Here is a 26,224-nt window from a genome sequence, read left to right on the forward strand (position 1 = left end):
GATTGACTATGCCAGAAATACCGTTAATCGAACCCCACATATACTTTAGTATTATTTAATGTAAATGTAAGAGTGTTCAGTGGGTCAAGCTTGTTACATCAGTGTAGTTGTGAGCCATCAGGTCAGTAGCTCCAAACCCGCGAGCAACTGAGATCGAATCAACGCAGGGAGAGGTTCACTTGTTACATACTTAAAGACAGAAAATTATATACTGTACATACATAATGTTTACATGACGCACACTAGCCGTGATACATTTATAGTTCACAGTTCAAGTGTATATAATATAAATATATAGTTTATGTGATGAATTGAAAATTATAATCTTAATAATAATAATCTATTTTTCATACATTAATGAACTTGTTTTACATTTATTTTTAAGAGCCTAAAATCCTGATCAGAGAATTTATTGAGGCTCACTGATCGATATCCAGGTTTCTTATCACATGGTTGCAACGAGGAGCGGTCCTTGTGTTCATCCTACTTTTTTAAAATTTACAATACATTTAAAATAAGAGACTATTGGTCTTTGTAATAATACCAGATTTCCAACAGTTACAAAGAAAACACTTCCTATTGTAAAGAATGTGTCAGGTCTAATTATCTGCGTGCAACTGCAAAGCCTTAGTCGTCTTACGTAAAGCTATTCAAGTTACTTTAATTACTGTGTCCAAGGTCCGGTGCTAACTCCAATTCCACTTGCTAGCCCACGAACACATCGCTACAACTGGTTTCGAGTGTACTATGACAACAGGACAGGCGTTTTAAAACAAAGATGAAACAAAAAACACTTCGGGATGACAGAGCAAAAATCGTCGAGAATATCGAAGAGCAGTTTGTTGAATCTCCGAACACGAGAAAAGGGAAAAGGTGGCGCAAGCGGCAGTCGGACTCCCCGCAGGCTGCCGCTTCAGAAGGAAGCGAAGGCTCCAGCACTAGTCAAGGAGACAAGCGCTCTTCCAGACAGGTTCACTTCGCCTTCTTACCGGACAAGTACGAGCCTTTGGTAGAAGACGACGAGACGACAGGACGAGCTAAAGAGGAAAAGAAACAGCAAAAGAAACAGAAGTACAAGAAGTACAGAAAGGTAATTAAAAAAAAATGTGTGTAAAAAGCAAGTTACTACCGGTGCCATTATTGATTGTGCTACAGTATGTGCTATGTGGTATGTGCGATGATGATGATGATGATGATGAAAGGATTTGGGGTTATTTACAGTACACTTTTCTTAAATAACGTAAGCATGTAAAATAAGAAAAGGAAGACCAATGTGTTGGAAAATGGAACTGTGAATGTCTTTTTATTGAGATTACTTTTATGTACAGTACTTTTATGTACAGTAGATCACTGTCTTAAAAGGTGGGTGGCATGGAGATGGTGCCCTCTGTGCTGGAGCGCTGGATTCAATTCTAGACCAGGAGTGCCGTCTGTGTGAAGTTTGGATGTTCTCCCAGTGTTTACATGGGTTTCCTCTTGCTTTTCTTTCTTCCTCAGTCCACTCTGGTGTGTGTTAGTGTCTGTGTTTGTGTCTGTCTGCCCGCCCGCCCAGCGATGGCCTGGTATCCCATCCAGGGTGTATCCCGCCACGCTTGCTGCGATAGACTCTGGCTCCTGCTTGAGCCTGAATTTTAAAAAAGCAGTTAGAAAATGGATGGATAGGTAGGTGGACTATTGTATCTTTAATGTAAAAGCATGAATGAACTAAACAGACCTAACTGAATATACGATTACATTTTTTGATGGAAAAACCTGTGCACGTTGACCCTTCCTGAATTCCATTTAATTACCATAGTAATCACTCCTTAAAACCCAGTTCTTAACAGACCTTTTACAGAGACCTCTTGAAAACAGTTTGGGGAAAAAAAAACAGCCGTTTTTTTCCGAATATCACTTTTTTTTGCTGTCACAATACTGTTACTCAATTCTTTAAAGAACACCAGAAATAAAAAATAAAATAAAAATAAAATAAATCTGTAGCAGGCTTAGCTGTCACAGCAAGCAAAAAGTGCTCAAAGGTGTCCAGTTGTGAAGAGTTGTCCAGACTTGTGATTCTTTGACTTTTGGGGGTGAAGTGTGATTTACCATTAAAACATCTGATATTCTAAGCAATAATGATCTTCTAAAGGCTATGGTTTTTGGATGAAGCTGTCCCTGTTTGTATACCATATTAAAGACCAAGAATGAAAGAGGTCTAAGGTAGCAAACTCTTCACTTTTCTCGACAGACACCAGGCACGAATCTCATTGAACCTTTGTGGACTATATCCAGCTCATCCTTGCGAAATGTTTTCAGGTCTTGTGGCATTCATTGAAATTCATTATGAATTTGTGGACTTTAGATCAAAGGTTTGATGTAGGAATTAAAAATGTGAGATGAAATTGAACATTTTCTAAAAGAATCATTTGTCAATTTACAAACACCAGTAATGCAGCCAGAAAAAATATTTACAGGCTAATATACTGTGCTTTATGTGCAGCTTAAGCATACTGATGTAATTATGTTATTCACATGCTCATGTAGTAGAAAACAAACTAATTAAGGTACCCTAAAGTCATGTGCATTGGTATGGGGCTAGCTTGAAGAATTTGAGGATTTTTGTATTAGATGGAAAACTGTTAGGCTTCAGCAACAGAGCAGCAGCCAAATGCAACAGAACAGGGAATGCTTTCTCTCAAGAGGTTAACAAGTTGCGGTAGTATGTGAGGGACAGAGGAACAGGTATTTCTGTTCATCATTTTGGCTGTGGGTCCTATTCAAATGCATGCCGTCAGTTCTTTCTCTGGTTCATGAAACCTGAAAAAGATGTAACTGGTGTGCATTGGGAGTTTTATTTGCTTATCTGCAAAATTATACAAATTACATGATTATTGGGGAAAAATACTGAGAGAATTGTAGTATTTAAAATTACATTTAATTCTGTTGCTTGTAACCTTCATTGGGGTATGCACTGGACTTTTGTATACTGTACATATCAAGGGAGAAACATCTTAGGTTGTTTCTGTCTCCAATGTAGTGTCAGGTTGAAATAACTTCAGGTATGAAGTAAATATCCAGATTAAAATAATGAGAGTACCGTTGCTTTCCTACCATTTTTCATTGTTCATCAGTTTACCTGTGTATGAAGCAATATTATGTAGTAATAAGAGAGGGGAATAATAGAAAGTTCCCTCTTCAGTCACAGAAATATCATTACTGTCTCATTCATGCTAATATACTCTTTACAAAAAAACAAACACAATTACAAAATGATGGTAAAAAAAAACACTTTTATATTTCGCAAAGCCAAATCAAGGAAACCAGTCTGTGCACATGCTCAAAAATTAGTCAACTCTAGTAAACAGCATATAAGAGATCAAATAGATAAAATAATAGATAATCCAATTTATAATATGTTACCATTAAAATTGTTAAAGCCTTTGAAATCTTTAAAGTTTCATAATCATGGGCTGTTAAATGTACGTTGTTACTCTGTAAGATATATATTCAGTATTGCAAAACCAATCTAAACCTATTTATTACTATTAAATTAGTTGTTTTAAGCAATAAGAAGAATACTTAAGATTATAAACTTAAATCAATCTTAGAATTGCTGGTATTCTCTATAATTTCAGCTGGCACATTTTCCTCACTAGTTACTTTCAGCTCATAAATATGATTTTTTCATCCTTCAAAGTATGTGCATATTTGTTATCAGGTGACATGGCTTGGATTGCCAGAGGGATTAGAGGAGATTACTTTCCAGGCTTTCTCCATTAGAGCTTTGAATTCTCTACCATCTTAATGTTTTCTAAATATACTGTGAAAGAGGAGACAACATTATATCTAAAGTTGAGATTTTATATTTATCTTTTCAACACGATACATATATTCAATATCATCTGTTCCATAAGATAAGATCACTTTATTGGCCATATACAATTTCTTGTATTAGGAATTTGTCTTTTTGCATACCCCAGCTTGCTCTCCATGAGACACACAGACAGGGAGAGAAGCTTGGGGTCAGAGCGCAGGGTCAGCCATTTATACAGCACCCCTGGAGCAGCTGGGGTTAAGGGCCTTGCTCAGGGGCTCAACGGAGTAGGATTCCTCTTCCGGCCGTGGAATACGAACCGGCAACCTTCCAGCCACAGGTGCGGAACCTTAGCCAAAAAGGAAACAATATACAGTAACTACTGTAACAGGCAGAAGTTAATGTGAAGTGCTGTTTTTGGTGTATTGATTTGGAAAGATGATTGCTAAACTGTAGTAACCCTGGCCTGGCTACAGAACTTTCTGATAATGGATGGTTAGAAGGTTGCTAACTAGCAGGACTGTTAAAGGTTTCCAGTCACTGAGAATGACCAAAATCAATTTAAAAATAGGATCTCCACCCATGGTCTGTATTCACTACCTCCAACTGAAAACAGTAAAACATCTCTAAACTATGATCTGTCACCAAAACGTTGTCGACCTATAATAAAGTATTAAGCAGCAAACATGACTCCGTGACTCCTGACTTCCCTTGTCAGGCCAGTGAAGTGTATTGTTACCGGTAAGATGCCGATTGTAGAGGAATTTCTATTGACAAACGGGCTTAGCATGTGAAAAAACATGTTTGTCTTCATTGCTGAGTTAAAGGAAACATTTTTGTGGTTTATATTTTGCTTAACACAAATATGTTTTTCCTTGTTAGTTGGCAGTCTGTATTAACTCCTTCCAGTGAGCAGTCAGATGAAATGGCTGCTACAGTTCTGAGTACTGGTTATACTTTAGTCTGTTACTAAATAATGGATAGTCTTGTCCTGTACTGCTGAAAGATAAATATTTGCTATTCCTCTTGTTTACAGCTTTATTACAAAGTTTGTTTTGGAGATTAGCAGCTCAGACAGACTGTTTTATGTTTATTGACTTTAGGAATCTTTGCAATGACATTTCATCTGGCTTTGAAATGGACAAAAAAAGGTAATTATGACTTATAGTTAGTAAATCGCATGGATAGTGAAATCGGGGCCATAATTTTGTACCAAATTATACAAGAACACTCTACAAAAAAGTCCAACTTACCAAGTTAAATAGTTATTTTTAGACAGTGATGATTCATTAGCTTTATCAGTTTCAGTAGACTATGGAACTTTGGAATTACTCCCAGTTACTCTGTGCCCTCCTGCCATGTCATCAAATCAGTTGGTTAACACATAAATCATTGTCTATCAAATAAAAAGTATCAAAGGTTGATATCTTTCCTATTTTATATAGTTTATTGCATGACAAAGATCTAAATCACAGATGTAATGTGCTACCTGTTACCCTGATGCTCCATATTTAAAAATCCACTTTTGCTATAAGGTAGATGTCCTCTATAAGTTGAAAAACCTCTGTTAGTACAGTATGTTCTCACTTTTAGCCTGTATTTACTGTTTGTTAGGTCCTATCCTAACCTTTAAGTCAAGCTCATACTGAAAGTCATTAGGTGTAGAAGTTATTAATACAGTACAAAAGATAAATAACAAAGGAAGAAGTATTTCTTTAAAGATGTTTAAATAACAGTAGTTTCATTTTTGACGTAAGCCATGCATTGCAGCTCAAAGAGCAAGTGCTCTTTCTCATGCTATTTTGTCAAAATAATACACAGAATATGCATTATTGTAAAGACAAAAGAACAACATCGCAAAATTATTGCACATACTGTAAAGGAGAGCAAAGATCTTCTTCCCTTTGTTGTGTTAAGAAATACTTTCGACTATAATATCTATATTATTTTTTCTCATGTGGTTTCATGTGGGCTCCTCAGCCTGAAACTAGACACTCATGATGGCCTCTGCCAGTGGTGATTACAGCCTTCTGACTGTACAGCCTTCTGACTGTACAGCTGCTCGGTGCCTTTCTGCCCATGTGACCATCGCGGTTCCGCGCAGTCTCGTCGCATTCTCCGCGCAGTCTCGTTCTGTCCCGCAGCACCTGTGGCACGAACCCGGATCTCCGGCATAATGCAACAGGGAACCAGCTGCACGAGCTAAAGGAGAACTCCTCCAGCCCAGGCAGCTGAGGTCCCTGCTACCCGCAGTGAGGGTGATGATGTCACTGTATCTGAACTAGCTCTGCTACACCCACATACAGTACAGTCCCACCACACCAGTGCATCTGCACTTTTCTCCCAGCTCACTGTCGGGTCTCTCCCAAGCTGCCACCATACCTCTTTCTTCCAAGGTGCAGTTTGACTGCGTGATCCATCCCCATTTCCCTGCAGGGGGACCCGTCTCTGGGTGTTTGCGGCAGTTTTAAACCTCTGTTTTCCAAGTGGGCGGAGGAGTGGACTCTGGAGGCTGATTATATTCTTGAATGCGATCGACTGATTTTGCCCTTGAAAGTCCATGACCTGTAGCCAATGCAGATGCAAAGTAAGGCAGTGTGTGAGAAAATCTGGCCAACCAGTGTTACATCTATGACCAGTTCCAAGTAGTCATGGAGGAAATGCAGCTCAATGTGCTGCATGAATAAAGACGGGCTCAAAGAACACTGTCACAGTGAACAAGATGCAAGCAAGGTTCCAGGGAAGGGGCACATGAAGAAGAGAGGAAATGCTTGTTTTCGCTGGGCCGTTCCTGAGCTGGGAAGGACACCAGCAGTGCACTGCTGTGGAACCCCCCCAGGGAAAAGAAGCGGAAGTGCCTTTTCAGAAACGAGTTAACTGTACACAAATAACAAGAATAGTAACACGATTGTCTGTACAGATTTGCTTATTTTCTTTAGTGGAGGACATGAAAGCACTGAACAATGGCCATAGCTGGGGTTTGAGGTAAATGGTTCAGAAAACCAGAAATACTTTTGATATCTTTCTGGAAGCCGAGACGCAAGAAGTCAGTCCATGGAAAATACACCGTATTAGCCTGCGCCTTAAGAACCCAAAGACCAAAGAAAAACATGGAAACACTTTTAAAGGACTTTGAGTTATGTATTTGATTTTTAAAAACGTATATAGGCTGTTTCAAATCAAATATTTCCGTTCTAAAGGGAGTTAAGAAAGAATTAACTTCGGATAGGTGTGGTTCACACCCTCTACAGCACACACAAACCCTCAATAGGCACTGGTATTCCTGAAAGTGAGGACTCTTCTCATTTGCTACATATCCTGGGACTGGAACTCAATCTCCTGCCCCGTCTCTGTAGCAGTCCTTGGCTCCCTGCAGTCTCTTCTCAATGAAGGAAGAAGATCTACTACATTGAAGGACTTCTTGGTGACAATATGAGTTTGCCACAGAAAGAAATTAACACTGTAAGCCTGCATCACCTGGCCTTCAGGGCACCTGACAGCTATGGTTGTATGGGGGAAAATGAGTTCTGTAATTTATCACAGCGTACATGTTATGACCAACCCCACCCCCCAGGAATTGAGGTGGCACTGTAGGTGTTACAGACCCAAGAGCGAAGGCGCGACAGACCAGGGGGGATAGCCGGCTCATGGCGGCTCGGGCGCAGGAGTGTCTGGAACAGCGCAGCACCAGCCTGAAGCGAACTTGTTCACCAAAGTGCACCGACTGGAGTCTGGGAGCAAGGGCCACTGGGGTCCCATTCTCTTCCAGTTCGGAGCGGATTCCTGCAGCTGCACTCCCGGGAAAATGGAGGCCACGCAGGAAAGGAGGACGGCCCTCTGGAGTCGCCTGGCGTGCGGTCAGGCGGACTGGCAGGCTGTGGTGCAGGAAGGGAAAGTGCAGGGCCAAACTAGTGAAGGAGGGGATGAGCCGTCAATGCCCAGAGCTGTGCTTGCTTCCGAGGAGCAGTCCAGGCCTGAGGGGTCTGGCGCTGAAGCCAGGCAGGATCAGGATACTCCCAGATGGCACAGTCATGCTCAAGGCGCCTCAGTCTCTGGACTGAAAGAGGCGCATGCTCGTCAGGTGGTCCTTTCCGGAGACCAGGCCGGGGCGGAATAGGGAGACGCGCTGGTGACCGAGCCAAGGGAGTTGTTTGTTGGGATCCGGGTCTGGTGTAGGGTCCCGACTTCTGGTCCACACTCAGCAGCCTGGTGAAGTTATTGGAAAGCACAGCCATGGGCAGAGCTCGCAGGAGGAGTCCAAGGGCCCTAGAGACCAGGAACGAGAGGCGCTCTGCTAGGACGCTGGCAGGTGGCTCAGGAGTGGAGTGAACAATGGCAATGCTGAGTCGGCGAGGAGAAACAGTGGAGGGATTTAAAACCCTCAGAGGACCTGCTGTCAGGTGAACTGCATCAGCTGTCTCCACGCGAGCTGGGCATGGCCGCAGACTACAGAAACTGCGACACGCCCCACTGGAGAACAGTGAGGGCAGGGCGAGCATAACCGTACAATCCTGTGAATCACTCAACACAAAGATGTCTCTAACAAAAATCTATTTAGCTCCAGCTGAACTTGCTTTTTTGCATCTTGATTTTTTTATTTCTAATTATGTTTATAATACAGATCTAACTGAGACTTTAATCTTAATTTAAATTTGTTTTTGAGTGAGTTTTCTTTAAATTGCTTTGGATTATCAAAAATAATGTAATGTTAATATTGCTTTATTAGCCCTATACAATTTCTTGCATTAGGAATTTGTCTTTTCACATACCCCAGCTTGCTCTCTATGAGACACAGACAGGGAGAGAAGCTTGAGGTCAGAGTGCAGGGTCAGCCATTGTACAGCGCCCCTGGAGCAGCTGGGGTTAAGGGCCTTGCTCAGGGGCCCAACGAAGTAGGATTCCTCTGCTGGCTGCGGGATTTGAACCAGCAACCTTCCAGTCACAGGCACAGATCCTTAGCCACAGAGTCACCGCTCCGCCAAATATAAATTACTATTTATATAGTAAAATATACAATATAATAAAAAATGAACATAAATTTAAAAAATCTATAATAATAGTCTGTAGCAGGATGAAACCAGCTGGAACTATGATGTGACCTATGTACTAAATTATGTCTCTGTATTGAATTAAATGATAAATTCTTGTCTGGATGGAAAGTTTGCAGCTTGACATTTCTTATAGCATGAGAAAGAGCACTTGCTCTTTGAGCTGCAAAGCGTGGTTTACTGTACAGTGCCTTGCGAAAGTATTCGGCCCCCTTGAACTTTTCAACCTTTTGCCACATTTCAGGCTTCAAACATAAAGATATAATTTTTTTTATTTTATGTGAAGAATCACCAACAAGTGGGACACAATTGTGAAGTGGAACGAAATCTATTGGATTTTTGAAACTTTTTTAACTAATAAAAAAATGAAAAGTGGGGCGTGCAAAATTATTCGGCCCCCTTGCGTTAATACTTTGTAGAGCCACCTTTTGCTGCGATTACAGCTGCAAGTCGCTTGGGGTATGTCTCTATCAGTTTTGCACATCGAGAGACTGAAATTCTTGCCCATTCTTCCTTGCAAAACATCTCGAGCTCAGTGAGGTTGGATGGAGAGCGTTTGTGAACAGCAGTTGTCAGCTCTTTCCACAGATTCTCGATTGGATTCAGGTCTGGACTTTGACTTGGCCATTCAAACACCTGGATACGTTTATTTGTGAACCATTCCTTTGTAGATTTTGCTGTATGTTTGGGATCATTGTCTTGTTGGAAGATAAATCTCCGTCCCAGTTTCAGGTCTTTTGCAGACTCCAACAGGTTTTCATCCAGAATGGTCCTGTATTTGGCTGCATCCATCTTCCCCTCAATTTTAACCATCTTCCCTGTCCCTGCTGAAGAAAAGCAGGCCCAAACCATGATGCTGCCACCACCATGTTTGACAGTGGGGATGGTGTGTTGAGGGTGATGAGCTGTGTTGCTTTTACGCCAAACATATCGTTTTGCATTGTGGCCAAAAAGTTCGATTTTGGTTTCATCTGACCAGAGCACCTTCTTCCACATGTTTGGGGTGTCTCCCAGGTGGCTTGTGGCAAACTTTAGACGAGACTTTTTATGGATATCTTTGAGAAATGGCTTTCTTCTTGCCACTCTACCATAAAGGCCAGATTTGTGCAGTGTAAGACTGATTGTTGTCCTATGGACAGACTCTCCCACCTCAGCTGTAGTTCTCTGCAGTTCATCCAGAGTGATCATGGGCCTCTTGGCTGCATCTCTGATCAGTCTTCTCCTTGTCTGAGCTGAAAGTTTAGAGGGACGGCCAGGTCTTGGTAGATTTGCAGTGGTCTGATACTCCTTCCATTTCAAGATGATCGCTTGCACAGTGCTCCTTGGGATGTTTGAAGCTTGGGAAATCTTTTTGTATCCAAATCCGGCTTTAAACTTCTCCACAACAGTATTACGGACCTGCCTGGTGTGTTCCTTGGTCTTCATGATGCTCTCTGCGCTTTCAACAGAACCTTGAGACTATCACAGAGCAGGTGCATTTATACAGAGACTTGATTACACACAGGTGGATTCTATTTATCACCATCAGTCATTTAGGACAACATTGGATCATTCAGAGATCCTCGCTGAACTTCTGGAGTGAGTTTGCTGCACTGAAAGTAAAGGGGCCGAATAATTTTGCACGCCCCACTTTTCATTTTTTTATTAGTTAAAAAAGTTTCAAAAATCCAATAGATTTCGTTCCACTTCACAATTGTGTCCCACTTGTTGGTGATTCTTCACATAAAATAAGAAATTTATATCTTTATGTTTGAAGCCTGAAATGTGGCAAAAGGTTGAAAAGTTCAAGGGGGCCGAATACTTTCGCAAGGCACTGTATGTCAAAAATGAAACTGCTGTTATTTAGACATCTTTAAAGAAATACTTCTTCCTTTGTTATTTATCTTCTGTACTGTATTAATAACTTCTACACCTAATGACATTTCTTTATGTGGGATTCAAACCCAATGTCCCAATTGTTTTTGCAGAATGTGGGCAAGGCCCTTCGGTTTGGATGGCGGTGTCTTGTGATTGGACTTCAGGAGTTTGCAGCGGGCTACTCTTCGCCTATGACAGTGGCAACTGCTCTTTTCCCAGACACACATGGAGCAAGGTCAAGAAGCTGATAATGGCGACGAATCCACATCCATGGCTGACCGGGACATCAACTCCTCGTATTCTAGTTGTCTGCATGACACCATAATCAGAAGCCAATTGAGACAGATAATGATTTTGGAGAAAATTCAGAAATCTTGAACACAAGTTATTAATGATGAACACATGAAACGTCTTAATATTACCTGAGGTAATAAAAAGGTAATGTGCTTTTCTTACAGTATTTTAGTACTTTCCTTAACTTCTGCTTATGCTGCCTCAAGAAAAGGAGGGGACACAATGGTAATGAACTTTATCTATTGGTGTAAGCTGCTCTTAATCTTAATAAAAAATGTATATATTTGTATACAAAAGCAGAAAACAAAAACAATATATTTACATTGTTTATCATGAAAAGCTTTTTATCACACCTGATCCAAAATGAATCACATTTATAGAATAAACGTGATTCATTATAATGAATTGAAGGAGTATAAAGTGTTCTGTAATATTTAATATGGCAGTATAATGCTGTGTAAATATCTTAGACATTCTACATTCAACAACTTTAAAAAAATGTGTTTTATAAAACACTTAGAAAATTATTAGCTGTAATAGTTGAAATATTATACCATTTTCGCAATGTACTGAAAACCAAATGTCAGTATTTAAGTGCTGAAGACTGTAAACTTCACAATACCTCAGGTTACAGTCTGGAGAATAATTGTGACAGTCACTTTCAAATCTGATTTTGTGATTGTAGCAACCACAAGTCATGTTAATTCTCAGAATATTGCTAGTCTGTAATATTGTCTAGTATGTCTCAGTGGGGTAGAAAGAAGGGAAAGGCAAGTTCGAGCAGAAGACAGGAGCATGTGAATGTGTGAGACAAGAAGAACGAAATGGAAGAGGTTTGAGTGATGCAAGCTGAAGCCTAGGAGACAGGGTGAGGGAATTCAATGTGGAAAATAACGACTGAAGAGAAAGGAGGGAATGATATAAGAATGGACTACTTTTGCTTTCAGTATTCTGGCTGTTCTACATGAATAAACACGACACATCAATATCTTCCTCTCACAACACAATAAAAGAAAAGCAGGATATTAGGTTATTTCTTAGGTTAGGTTAGGTTAGGTTATTTCTGTGGAAACAAGTGCGAAATTAAACATTTTCAAGAGTGTGCCTAAAGTATGTGTACCTTAGAAGTGCTAAAAAATGACTATTTGTATTATTTGTCTTTTTCAAATTTGTCTTTGATTCACAAGATGAATTTAAGCTTTGGCTGCACTTTTGAACAAATTATGAAGTGTTCAAATCACTAAACGAACAATCCATAGTAGCTTAGATGCTGACAAATGCTCGTGCTACTGATTTTTCATTGGTCTCATTTAATTTTGTGTTGATTTACATAAAATATAAAAGGGGTAATGTATTGGTGCCACATGCAGCAGTCAGATTTGCTAGTGAAAAAGAAATTTCAAAGTGGACGTTTTTAAATTAAAATACGATTGTATAAAAGGAGGAGTGCAAGTCAGGTTTTTGAACAGCAGTCCCAAGCGGGCATGGGTTCTGTATCTAGAACGGGTATCTATCTTGTTAACTACATCAATCAGTGAGGAGTAAATTCTCATTTTAAAATGGCAACTTGTTAAGATACCTGTTTATACATCCCAGTATTTATGGGAGGCGGTGTAGTAGAGTCTGAGTCCACAGTATTCTGGTCAAGAGAGTGTAGAGACTCTCGGTCTGCCGAGCTGAATTGTTTTTTCTTTCTAATTTTCAGCATGGAACTTTTTGACTAACAAAATTTCACCTGTGAAACATTCCTTAGCCTAAATACATGCCTTAAGTGCAACAGATGTGCCACCTTCTGGCTTTCTTAAACACAAAGGATTAAAGTCTTGACTGAATTCTACAAGACTTCAAAAGGTGTAATTAAAAGTGCCTTATGTGATATTATTTTTCAGTTTCTTTAAAACAGAATCTTAAGCCCTCTTTCTTAAACATTTGTGAATGTCAATTAATTGTTGGCTTGTAAATTTAAATATCCACCCATTTTTTTCTTTGAAAACCAGTGTGTACAGGTATGCTGTGTAACCACATGGTAAAAAAGGAAAAATGTCCACATGTAAAACTATTCTAAAAAAATAGAAAATGTTTTATGTCCCAAAATAACAAAGGTATCTTATAGCTATGTTGTGATTATCTGTAGTGTGTACTGTAAAATCTGTTATATATTATTTTCAGTGAAAAAGCTTTCTTATTTCAATGAACTTTACAGTGTTATCAAGTGTTAACAATTATCATTGAATCCTGCTTTTTTGTAATTTTACAGAATTTTCAACATAATCATAATGATAGCCTTTAAGAGCTAATTTATGTTCAGTGTGCTAAATGTAAAGTATTAAGTCAAAATTATATTTATTTTGTATTGAAAAACAGTCTGTAGAAAACCTTTTTGTCATAGTGGAATTAAACTTTTTTAATATTTTATATTGCATTTTAATATTTTAAAAGTTAAATATAAATTATTTCATATCAGAATGCTAATTAACACCAAAAGTGAATGATGAATCTTTGAACTGAATTATCTCTACTAAAAGATATAGCTGTCATCTTCATAGCAACTTTTTATTTACTTATGGTCTATTTGTTTCAAATGTTGAAAATAAATAACATTGAAGTTTTGTATTTACTATTCTGACACTTACAAGTCAATAAAAATATCTTAAAACTGATGCTAGTATTGTTGTATTTTCAGGTATTTACAGTAAGTATTTGACAGTGTATAATGGTAAACTGTCCCATGATCATTTTTTCTATTTGGAATGGTTTTGATTTTAAACTCTTACAATATGATTGCTCCACAAAGAGTACTACTGAGAGTTATTTAAATGTAAGTAAAATGTATTTATGTGAGGCAAACACTAAAGGAGGCAGAAAGGACAAAATAATAAAGAGATCAATTGAATGAATTCATGATTTAGAATTGTATACATTTGTTTATAGTTAGACTTTTGTGATGTAGTATAAAGTGGAATGCAATCTTAAGAGTAATGATGAACAGATAAGTCTGAACAATAAATAAAACAAGTACAACTTAAAATTGATTTGAATAAAAACAAAATGTATATTTTGATACAGAAGTGAAAATGCAAAATCTGAAAATTGTTTGCCTCTACACCTCCCTGCATAACAAATAAAAAACAACAACACATTTAGATAAGACTTTATTGATCCCGAAGGGAAATTGAGGTGTTACAGCAGCCCAGCCCAAGACAAGCAAAAACGGACATCAGAATAGACAAAAAAATAAAATAATACAGCAATACAAAATAAAATAAATAGGTGTGTGCAAAATATGCTAATAGTCACTGTAAAACAATAAAATATGTGCAAAATGCACATAGGTATATACAGATTGAAAGTACCACAGTATAAACAGTATATTAATGCAGTGTCCAAAAAGTACAATCGTGCAACATGCTGTGAAGGGTTAACAGTCCTAGCCTAGGGCAGTGTTATACACCCTGACAGCCACCGGGAGGAAGGAAATGCGGAAACGTTTTTGGGAACAAAAACATTTGGGAACATTCATGCTGTGAAGAGATCTTTTAAAGATTTATTTGATTTGGCACTATCTCAATTATTAAACTCTATAATTAGCAACATGGGAGAAATACTTTCTTCATAAATGCAACCCCTCTGCAGAAACTTGTCTTTCGTGCTCTAGTATCAACTCATCAACCCATACTGTACTTGGTAATTACTTGGTGTGCCTCTAGAAATAGCGATAAAGACATTAGTCTGATTCAGACGAAATGTTTTTGCACCTGCTTATAGGTGTTAGAGGTTAAAAAAGGTTGATCTTTTGTGACTAAAATTTGGATATATAGGTGATAGCTCTTCAGTTTTTATTTTTTTTATTACTGAGCCATTAATCTTGCATTGATAAATCTGGGTCTCTTGCAGCATTGAGCTGGCTCTCTGTCTTGAACTGTGGATCACTCTCTCTCCTGTATGCCATGAGAGGCCGGAGTGGTCTTCTATTTCACTCTGAGCCTCCGGCTCGCTCCCCTCGTCAAACTGGTGCATTGGGGAATGTAGCAGCTCTTGTACAACCGGGGTCTTCTACAGGTGTCGTATCCTATCCTACCACACGCTCAATAAAAATGTCCAGGATGCTCGCTGATATACAGTAGACAGCTCCTGCGTGCATGTTTGTGCCTTTGCTTATTACGATATGGGTTAAAAAAGCAGCCCGTTGTTTGTGTGTGTTTATATCGCTTTCCCCATGTATTTTGTGCGTTTGCTAGAGATTGGAGCAATGCAACAAAGTTACCGCCACCACGTGAATGAAAGTTTAAATTATTGTTGCACGGGACGGGAAACCCAAAAGGAAGCACACAATGACTATGTGCATATTTGTCCTTATGTGTTAGCTGCATAAATAATAATAATAATAATAATAATAATAATAATAATAATAATAAACATTTTATATATGGAGCATTTCGGAGTGGGTTACAGATTTCCAGGGGATACTTAACTGGATACAATTTCGGCTTGCTCAGAAATAGGTTGCTAGTATTAGCTACGTCGGCATGTATAGGCTGCAAAGGACAAGGTAAAGGTTTATTCCATGCTGAAAAGAGAAGAGTAGAAACGAAACGTTTCGGCTGTGGAGCCTTCTTCTTGTGTTTCTTTTCTTCTCTTTTCAGGATGGAATAAACCCTTACTTTGTCCTTTGCTTAGAAATTGTTTGACAAACATCAGACAGCAGCTGATAAAGAGCTCAGAATTCTCATCAATGCCTGCCAAGAGGAGCAGACTGTGCTCTTCGAACCAACTCGGATTAAATATTGAAACAAGTTTTGTTTCCAATTTGAATAATAAATATAATTTCGGTGACATGTATGTGTGTAAGGAAGGGTGTGCATTTTCATAAATGTTTAGATTCATGGAGATGTGGCGTAGAACGGACTATTGAAAAAAAAAACAATTTCAATACTTAACAACAGATATAAGGTAGGGTCTCAAAATCTAAATCAGCGCGTCTTTCACTTGTTTTACGGCGCTGCTCTGACCGACGTCATCACAATGCGCCGTCGCTGAGCTAAACCAGGTTTATTAGTGAGCTTCCGATGACTTTATGTTTAGTGGTTTGTTGGTTTTGTGATAGTAAACTTTTTGAAATGGCTGAGCAAGAAGAGCAGAATGTTAGTTCAATTCCAATCGATGCTATCAGCAACTTGAGGATCACTTCTATTTGGACATTCCTGCTTTCTGTAAGGGAGTTTTATAATACATCTTATTTTGAGCAGTTTCGTTGTGATGATTCTGTCAAGGAAGTTTGTAACATTCACATGATGTAATATGTATCTGCTTTTGGTGATGCTGTCTTCAAGCATGATGTACTTTAGTAACCTTTTCTTCCCTCTGCCTCTGAAAAGACAATGAACGCAGGTGTTACGCCAGTGAGAAAAACAATATATTAAATATGATGCATGCATAATGTTTGGCGTTTTCATAATGTCCCCCGAAGATATTACAACCTACGTTTAATGTCAGATTTCATGCTCTGTTTACGTTTTTAAATTCGGTTAATTTGGCAACTTTCCCGTCGGAAAATGGGGAAAAAATGTAAAAAAAACAACAACACTAATTTACTGGCAAATTTAACTGTGGGTCCCAAATACGGCGTAATCTCCTAATATAGGGCCATAGGTCTGTTGTGAATGATTGCTCTAGTTAGTTAAAAATATCTTCCGATATAAGCAATCATGCATATTCCATATATGTCAGATAATTAAAACAAGGTGTGCATATCTCGACGTCTGATACGTTTACCTTTTCACAATTCAGTTTCTGCTCATATGTCTTAGTCTCTGCTACTCTGCCAGGGTAATTAAACCTAACCCTGAAATCCATGTCATGAGTCATGAAGTAATAGGCATAGATAGGAATTCCTAATGATGCCACATAGACAGGTGTCAGTAGTGTTTTGCGAAAGAGAACCTTGCAGAACTTTTTCAATCTGCTGTTTGTTCAGATCCAGTGGTCCGAAGCCTGGCTGATTGGACTTGTGACATTCCACGCTATCTGCTTGTTGATTACCTTTGTGACGTTCAGATTTTACAGACTTCAGATCTTTCATTTCCTTGTGATGGGTGAGTACTCTTTAAGCCAGTGAGAGCTTTCGCATTTCTAACAGGCGAACGAATCGGTGAAACTCTACAGTGTTGGCGTGGAGTTGGATTTATGAAGGTTCGTGTTTTAGACTTTTGAATAAACACAGTCAATGTTTATGTATTTAATTAGGAAGAGGGCATAATGTTTATGCCATCCCCCTTCCCAAATTTTGAACCACCTACCAATCAACTTGTCTCTTGTTTTGTTACCCTCAAACCAGCCCTAGAATGATGATGCTCTCTGCGTGCTCTTGAACTTGTGATCCAAGTTAGCATCAAACTGCAGGCTGAACACTCCCAGACAAGGGACTCTGGTTGTACAGGATACCTTGCTTAGCTCAAACCTTCACAACCATGGTGCTGCTTGCCCAGTTATGTGGTTCTTCCAAAGGAAACCCTTCCATAGTGAGCACGGATTTTCCCAGATATCAGTCGTGAATAAGTATTTCACTTGTCTTAGGAGTGGGATGGTATGAAATTCCCATGTAATAAGGACCTCACCCACAAAATACCATGGTTGTCATATCATTGTGGTATTAACCTGAAGTTTAAAGAAAACTGTCAAACAAAAATTGAAATACAAAATAGAGGGTACAACTCACATTGTACACCATACCAATTCCTTTGTAAAATGTGGAGATAATATACAAAATAGTAAGTTTCATCAGATTTAAAGTATATAAAATATAATCCATATGTGTTTTAAAAATGATTTGTAGGTACTTATTCAATTGTAAAAAATCTCTCGGATATATACAAAATTTAATTTCTTACACTGACAAATTATTTACCAATGCAATTAGAAGTGTTGTGTCCCGTCCAGGGTGTACCCTGCCTTGCGCCTGTTGCTTGCCGGGATAGGCTCTGGCTCCCCTGTGACTCTGTATTGGATACAGAGGTTAGGAAAAAGGGTGGATGAACATTGCAAAATATTTTTCTGAGAATCTTTTTTTCTCTTTTATCTGAATGTGTGCATTAGTGTTAAGAATACAAAATAGGATACTTATTTTTTTATCACTCTTGTACCATACCTCTGGAAAAAACTTGTTTATAGTAAGCAACATTTACTTGAGGCAATTCTGATAGATATTGCATCTGTTCTTTTTTTTTACCAATAAAAACGAGCGCCATGTGATAAATGATAAAAACGGACTTGCTGCCCGTTTACGGTTTGTATCAGGGTGTACCATTACTAGAAAAAATCATCTTTGACAATTCTGTCCAGGTGCATGGGTTTCATGAAAATGCTTAGTGATGTAGTTATGGTTATGATAGTCTCTTTTTGTGGTGGTTTTATTATTTCATAACTTTAAACCATGCTGTAATACCATGAGCCATATTTGCAATATTACATTCTCTGTTCAATCAGTATTATTTAGTATGAGTTAGAATTAAATCCTCCCAAATCATGATGTAAAATCCTAGAAAAGTTAAAAACATACCATTTAACCTTTTTACAGTAAGAACAGCTTACAAAGACAAAGCACAGTGAATTAAAAGAGCCTAATAAGTTAAGCTAACTAAGGATTGTTTTCTTGTAGCTGGGATGGTGTACTTTGCAGAGAACATAAATGAAATTGCAGCAATGAATTGGAGGTAAGTTTGTATCTTATGAATTGATAAGTGCCCTAATTGTAAAATGAGAAAAGAGAAATTAAAATATTTCTCTGTAAATTTTCACGGTGATAACCTTGTACAAACATTTTATGCTATAAGTGCAACTTGGTAACTTGTGAAATACAGTTTTGTAGATTTATGAATAAATACAAGCAAAAACATTTTATGTACTCAAAAATGGTAACGGTGTATTACATTAAATATAAGCATCATATGAAATAGTTACCATTGACAACATTACATTAAATTTTAGTAATAAATTTATCCACGAACACTTGTATTTATTTTTTGACTGTTCAGAATGGAAGATACTAATTAACATTTTCTATACTGTGGTCCGTGTCTCTTGTTTCATTTTATCAGTTGTGTGTTGATATACGGTTTATTCCACGCTGAAAAGAAAAGAATGAAAGCGCAATGTTTCAGCCGTGGAGCCCTCACACCTGAAGAAGGCTACACGGCCGAAACGTTGTGTTTTCTTTCTTTTCTTTTCAGCGTGGAATAAACATATTACTAGTTCCTACACATTATTATGCCACATTTTCAATTTCCTGTAAAGAGAGTAATTAGTTTTTGTCTCCTTTATAAAAACAGGTCATTTTCTAAGTACCAGTACTTTGATTCAAGAGGAATGTTCATCTCCTTAGTGTTTTCAGCACCCCTTTTACTCAACACTATCATTATTGTGGTAAGTTATGACCGAAGTTAAGTTAATCCGTGGGAATTCCACATTATACACTAACATACATGTGTAGTACTTACAAGTATCAATTGAAAGTTTATAGACATTTTAATACAATGATTTAACACGTTTCTGTATAATAATTACAACAATAAAATCAGAAAGTGAAAGACAGCTGTAGAAGACACAACATTATATAATGTGCTGTGAAATTATAAATCGGGTGCTGTGTAAAAGAACTGTTTTCATCATATATCTTAAGACTTAACAAACCATAGAAAGTTTTGAACAATCAAAAAATGAATGCCTTGCATTTTAATTTTTTGTTTGGGGTACACAGTTTTATTATATACTGTAAGGATTTATGATTATATGAACTACTGTCAGGTTTTCCAAATGATACATCAGTGAATATCATAGGAACAGATAGCAGGTATAATAAAATGACACAGAAAATGATCAAATTGCATTGTGCTTCTGTTTCCAATTGAAGTAATCTAATTCTATACAAAATAACAATGATCATGGCTCTCTTTCCTGTCCCTTAAACTTTTACCTGACTGTACATTAAAATGTAGGTTACTGCTAGTCCTAGAAACATATCAAACTTTATATCTCTTGCTTTCTACAGTAGCTTGTAATGAAGCTACATTCTTAAATGTTTTGATATTTTTTTATATCTCTTCCATTTTACAAAGTCTGTGCAAAAGCTTTAAATTTAAGCATTTTTCAGCTGAGCCTTTTATTGAATTGAGTCCTTTCTCTGTGCTTTTATTTAATTTCCAAATGTCTGTAGTTATTGTATTGGGCAATTGACTTGTAATTTAGTTTTATTTTGCTTGATAAGTCACATTTTAACCTGAACTTATAAAACAATTGGCTTTGAGGACTTCGAAAAATGTGAAATGCCACATGGAGCATGTTGGTATGGTGAAGTTAGGAAAGTTTCTTCACTGGAAGATACCTTGTATTAAGAGTTCCCTAATCTTTACATCTATTTTTATATTTTCTCTTTAACAGGAAAGCACATTCATTAATATTTTAATTTTAAATAAACAGACCATCAGACCTTAAAATGACAGTAGCCTTAAGGTTCCATACTATATTATTTGACAGTTTGTTTTTTTGTTTTTCATTCAGATTCTTTGGATTTACAGAACATTTGCGACAATGACAGAGCTGAAGACACTACAACTGAAAAGGAAAGCAAAAAAAGCAAAAACAGAGAAATCGGAATAGGCTGATTACTTTAATCAAAGGATGCTGCATGTTTTCATGGACTTCTAAGGTGCTTATAGACCAAGGTACTCTAGCAAAAACTGGCTAGAAAATTTGAGATTTTTATCAGTGTTTCTGTATTGTAAACTTAACATTATGTTCAATTATGTTGATCACAAAGCTTTGTGAGTTTTTTAAAATAATTCTCACGACATTTCTTTTTGTTAATCAGGTTTGTGGGAAGCAAGTTGAATGTTGTAAGTACTGTCTTCGAGTAATGTTTTTAATGGACATCTTAACAACTTTAACTTGGTACAACAGCATTGTAGCTGAGATTATACAGAAAAATGAATTGGTCAAGAAGAAATTGTTGGTTTGATAGCAGACATGAGTTTTTTCTCTTGTGCCAGGTTCATTCTTGTATCGTCTATTATAAAACCTGGGTTTGTGTTATAATTTTTTTGTATTTCTCACCTGGTCTGATATGAGCGTTAAATATCAAGTAACCGATACAGTGTGACTGTGTTTATAGCCTCTCTTTCAGCTTCTGTTTAAACAACATGAAAATTGCTTCCAGACACAAAGTTCACAATACTGATTTTTTTATAGCAAAAAAAATCTTAATTTAATAATCTAAAGAAGTTTATATAAAGATGGTCATGGCTTTTTAAGCTATGGATTTGCATTTCTATGGGTAATGATGCTGTGCAGTGTTGCTCCAGGTGTTCTATTCATTGAATCATTTACTGTTTCTGGAGGAGTAGACTTGTGTTGCCCTGGCTAAGAAATTTTAGAAATATTCTTGTTTATTTCACACATGAAATGGACATTTCACATTTATCTTTTGTGCCTCTAATATTATAAACTAAGCTTCTGAAATGTTATTGTGAAATCACTTTATTGTTTTTGCGAAATATAGCCAGTGTAAATATCTCAGGAAAAAATTGTTATTTTCTTGTTTGTAACAGGAAGGGGGATGTCAAAAATGGAATATTGGGAAAATCTGTACTCTGTATGCAGCTTGAATTATAAAAATACTAAATTTACAACATAGGACACTAATATTCAATTCTGGCCTTGCATGGCCTCTGTGTTGTTTCCCCCCCCACTGAAGAGACAGGTACTGGAACATCACCTAGATTCCACAGCCAACAGAGGAATCCTACTCCATTGGGCCCCTGAGCAAGGCCCTTAACCCCAGTTAATTCAGGGGCGCCTTATAAATGGCTGACCCTGCGCTCCGACCCCAAGCTTCTCTCTCCCCTTCTGCGTGCCTGTGTGTCTCATGGAGAGCAAGTTGGGGTATGCGGAAAGACAAATTCCTAATGCAAGAAATTGTATACGGCTAATAAAGTGATCTTATCTTATCTCTTATCTTATCTTGGATGTATGAAAGGTCTAAATATCTAGATGGGGCTTCCAAAGCAGCATTCAAAGTGCACAGGACTAGAAGTGTGCTACGATATAGAATATACCCAAATCCAGATCTAAAATATCCATTATAACACAGTTTTATATAAAATAATGAAATCTGATATTCACAGTGTCTATAATAAGTCTACACCCCCTTTCCAATGTAACACATTTAGTGTGCTAACAGCCTGAAATCAAGACATATTAAAATCTGAATTTATTTGATCTTTACACACTGTAACACGCAGCCTCAAAGTGAAAAACGCTGAAACATTCTGAAAAGTACAAACGAAAACCTAGGAAAATGGGTTAGATAAGTGTAAACTCCCTTTAGTCATAGCAATTGTAAATTAGCTCTGGATTAAGCAATTGCCTTCTGAATCGCACACCAAGGTAATCAGCCTCCACCTGGGTTCGACTGTAGCGATTCTGATGATTGGGAAGATCTGTCGCCCTTCTAGTTCTAAAACTGGTGGACAGCACTGGTCTGGTCTGGAATATCAAGACCTTGGAGACAGAGTATTCATCTGGGTTCTGTTGTAATACCTAGCTGTTGGGCGAGGATTAATATCACTATAAGTGTACAGAATCTCTTTCACAATTGTATAGTCATTTTGTGTGCAGGTACTGCCTGCGTTTGCTGCAATTGTCTGTGTAACTATGAGCTGTTAAATGTCAGCAAAGTATGGTTTGATGGCTTCACCTACATTTGTTTCAGCACCAGAGTAAAGAGTTTCAAAACTATTGCAATAGCATGGAATCTATAAGGAAAACAAGAAGGTGCTGTAAATGAATGCAGCATGTATTTAATAATACTTTCTTGCACAGTAATTTTCATCCCAGTCCAGAGTGCTTTATCTAGAGCAGGAGGGGACCCCTTTTATCCACTACGATAGTGCAGCACCCACATGTGTGATGTGTGGCAGCCATTTGTGCATCAGCTGCACATCAGATCTGGTAGATAAAATTGCTTCACTCATTGAAGTAAGGGGGAACTTCAGGAAGGTCAGTGAAGAAGCCTTACCAATTATTCTTAGCATTTTTAGTGTAAAATCTGTTGTTTTCTGCGTATCAGCTGTGATTTCTAATTTTTCAATATTTTGTGTGAAGCTGCCAATGAGCAGGTTCTGCAACAGAAAGGTAGCCAACTCCAACTGTCTCAAGGATGCTGTGGAAAATACGCTGTTATACATCTTACAAAACATGTATTATTGTTGGCCATAACTTACAGCTTTACCTTGGCTTGAAACCTATAAAATCTCTGTGTATTCTGTACTTTCCTGAAACTGTTAGTACAACTTTCCCCAATTCATGTCCCCCGCATGCCTGAATAAATAATTCTTTGTCCTGAAACTCAACTGTCCTTTCATTGAAGATTAAAGATTCTTCAGCCAGATCTTACAAGCTACCCAACCACGCATTTTCTAACATTTTTATCCCATTCAGAGTCGTGAAGGAGCTTAACCTGTCAAGCAGTATTGGACAAGACACATATTGGACAAGACACTAGGCCATCCCGGGGCACCCACAGACTCAAACCCACACACTCTAAATCTAAATAGAGTCATACATATCTTTAGTGAAAGATCAGGGAGGGGTTCACCTGGGGATCATATTTCAAATGAGACAGGCTCTTTGAGTGCCATTCCAGTAAGCCGAATATGAAAGTTCCATCTGATTTCCTGAATTCCTGAATTTAATTTAGGCCCCTGCTGTCAGGCTGTCCTTTGCAATTAAGTTGAATTTGATGACAAAGCATGGCATGTTACATGCTGATGTATTGTTGTCACTAAGGCCCTCTAATGCAATTCTGTTTTAGCAAGCTGCGACATGCTACATTCACAGGGAATGGTAAAAAATACAGGAGAACCTGATACTCTGTAAATAAATCAATGTCTGAGAAAACATATCAAGGGAAAAAAGGAGCAGATTATTTACATGGGAGTAAATCTCAACAGTGACGGTAAATTTTTTAAATCCCCTGTTAATCAGGAGCTTTTATTCCCATAAGATAAGGCTGTGTACTTATATTGGTTTTTATTTTAGACCCTTCTTGCATTGGCAATAACTTTGAACTTACATGAAAGGCGATATCTAGTTAGAATGCTAGATGGCGCTATTGCACAGACAGTGATCACGTTAACTCTCGTATAGAGAATACAGTATTAAGACACTATTAATTGACCGCGTTTTACGCGTCCTGTTCTGGAACTAAACGCTACTTTGTTTTCAGAAAAGTAACCGTAACATGACCATTTCAACTCTATTATCTTGTTACCAACAAAAGTAAAATTATTTCAGTAGGATTTAAGTACTTCGCTACACGGTGACAAAACACGGTCCTAAAAATGTTTCGTGACGTATGACGGCAGTGTTCCCGAGTTCGTATTTAAATAAGATTGCTGTTTTTTTTTACGATAAAAAGATGTTGTAAGTGCATAGGAAAAAGAACACCACTGAGTGTAACACGACTAGAAACAAACCTCTCTAAACTAAATAGCTGTATTATTTTAAAAGCAACAAAAGCAACATTCCAGTTAGGCCCTGGATGTTAATAATTGCTCACTGATGTACTTTGGTGCAATAAACCTTTACTTGTTCCACTGGGTATATAGGTATAGTTGTCATGTGTGGGTTTTTTAGATGGCATTAAACAATCTCTCTCTCTCTTATATATATATATGAGGTATCTTTCTTTTTCACAGAGCTCAGCGTGAAACACTTCGGTAGACAGCCAAGGCAAGCCACTGTTTGCTGTTGATCATTTTAAAAACGTTGCGACTACACTACCCGTGAAGTTTTCTTTGAACACCTGTCAGTTGAATTTTAACGGAATTATCCTTGACCACCAGAGAGAGCTAACATTCCACCGCGTTAAACCGGCCGAAGAGCATATAATAAATCTTCACATCCCATTGAAAAAACTTCAGTTGAAAACATATTTAATGCCTCTCCATCATAACTAATTATATTCATAGTAATATATTTGATTGTGATTTATTAATAGATGCGCATTATGAATTCAAGCGAGGAATTGCCACTTTTAAAAGCACTTTCGAAAAATCAGAAGTCACAAACCAAAGGAGAACAGTAGTCTCATGTAGTCCGATTGGTAGTTACAGGTAGAAGCTAATTGATTCGAGTAGCACAAAATATCATTTCTAACTACAATGGCAACTTCCTTATGAAGCAGTAACATCTTTATAAGCAAAAAAAAACTAAAACGGATGCATTAGGCTTGATTTCATGTCACAGTGAGTTGCTTCCTGGCTGCATTGATTCACGGATATTATAGTTCTGGAAAATAATTGCAATAACTCAAAAACAATTGCCACGGCAAAGCTATTGCTGTTTAGGGTAAAAGATAGTTGCAGTAATGGTTAAAAATATATATCCTTATTAAGTAACTGTACAGTATTGTAAAATTTGCATTTCATGGTTTATATTGAAAAAGTTGTACTGAGAAAAAAATATTCTTATTGTTCTTCTTCTGCCTGTTAGCAGTGTGCGATTTGCTCGAACATCATCATTCCTGTTTCCATACTCCCCATGTAATTTATCTACACTTCCCGGCAAACTGATAGCCCTCACTCCCCTCTGCACAATTCTCACCAGTCACATGGACAGCCTGCTTATCATTCCGGTACGTCCATTACAACATTTGTTAGATTCTTTAACTGGCGATATTGACTATTGCCATTTAATATCTTACGCAAACATTTCTCATAGTTTCGTATTCAATATTAATGTGCTTCTTAGAAAGCTGCATCATTCTAAAGTTACCATCATTCCGAGTGCTGATTTGACTTGCTTTTATTAATTGGTTTTGAATATGCTTTCAAGGTACTCCTTGCTCAAAACCACAAGGCAGAGTGCTTTCTAGGCATAAAGGTTCCGGAGAGCCACAGAGTCTTCTGGTTTTCATTCTAGCTGAGCATAATTGGATCAATCCATTTTTTTAAATTAGGAACCATTAACATGGTTTCCAGATCTCTGCTCACTGACCATTTAAGAGTTCGTACAAAGTGGTGATACAGATTAAACATTTTTCTTTTAGGGGCTTTTGTGGAACTTGTGGAACTGAGAGGCATACATCTTTTGGATTTCTTTTCCAACATGAAGATTACATGCAGATTACATGGCATGACACTGTAATTATTGGAACAATTCAAATCCATAGGAAGTTACT

General features: G+C 37.7%; 2 protein-coding genes across 3 annotated transcripts; both read left to right on the plus strand.

The window, feature by feature from the left end:
• The first annotated feature begins 439 nt into the window (after window positions 1-439).
• LOC148675283 (required for drug-induced death protein 1) lies at window positions 440-11,403 on the plus strand. 2 transcript variants are annotated; one of them, XM_088626455.1, is made up of 3 exons: window positions 440-1,090; window positions 1,498-1,662; window positions 10,809-10,938. In XM_088626455.1, the coding sequence occupies exons 1-2, from the start codon at window positions 779-781 to the stop codon at window positions 1,633-1,635; spliced, it is 450 nt and encodes a 149-aa protein (XP_088482581.1). In that variant the 5' UTR covers window positions 440-778; the 3' UTR covers window positions 1,636-1,662; window positions 10,809-10,938. The 2 variants fall into 2 exon arrangements, with proteins under 2 accessions (XP_088482581.1, XP_088482579.1); XM_088626453.1 differs by lacking the exon at window positions 1,498-1,662 and having other exon boundaries at window positions 481-1,090; window positions 10,809-11,403.
• Window positions 11,404-16,021: 4,618 nt separating this feature from the next.
• On the plus strand, window positions 16,022-21,608 carry tmem18 (transmembrane protein 18). Its single transcript, XM_088626456.1, has 5 exons — window positions 16,022-16,202; window positions 16,967-17,084; window positions 18,647-18,701; window positions 19,317-19,410; window positions 20,545-21,608. Exons 1-5 carry the CDS (start codon window positions 16,059-16,061, stop codon window positions 20,641-20,643), a joined length of 510 nt encoding a protein of 169 aa, XP_088482582.1. The 5' UTR covers window positions 16,022-16,058; the 3' UTR covers window positions 20,644-21,608.
• The last annotated feature ends 4,616 nt before the right edge of the window (window positions 21,609-26,224 follow it).

The sequence above is a fragment of the Lepisosteus platostomus genome, chromosome 3 (assembly GCF_059453375.1).
Source record: "Lepisosteus platostomus isolate fLepPlt1 chromosome 3, fLepPlt1.hap1, whole genome shotgun sequence".
In the NCBI taxonomy this organism is placed as follows: Eukaryota; Metazoa; Chordata; class Actinopteri; order Semionotiformes; family Lepisosteidae; genus Lepisosteus; species Lepisosteus platostomus.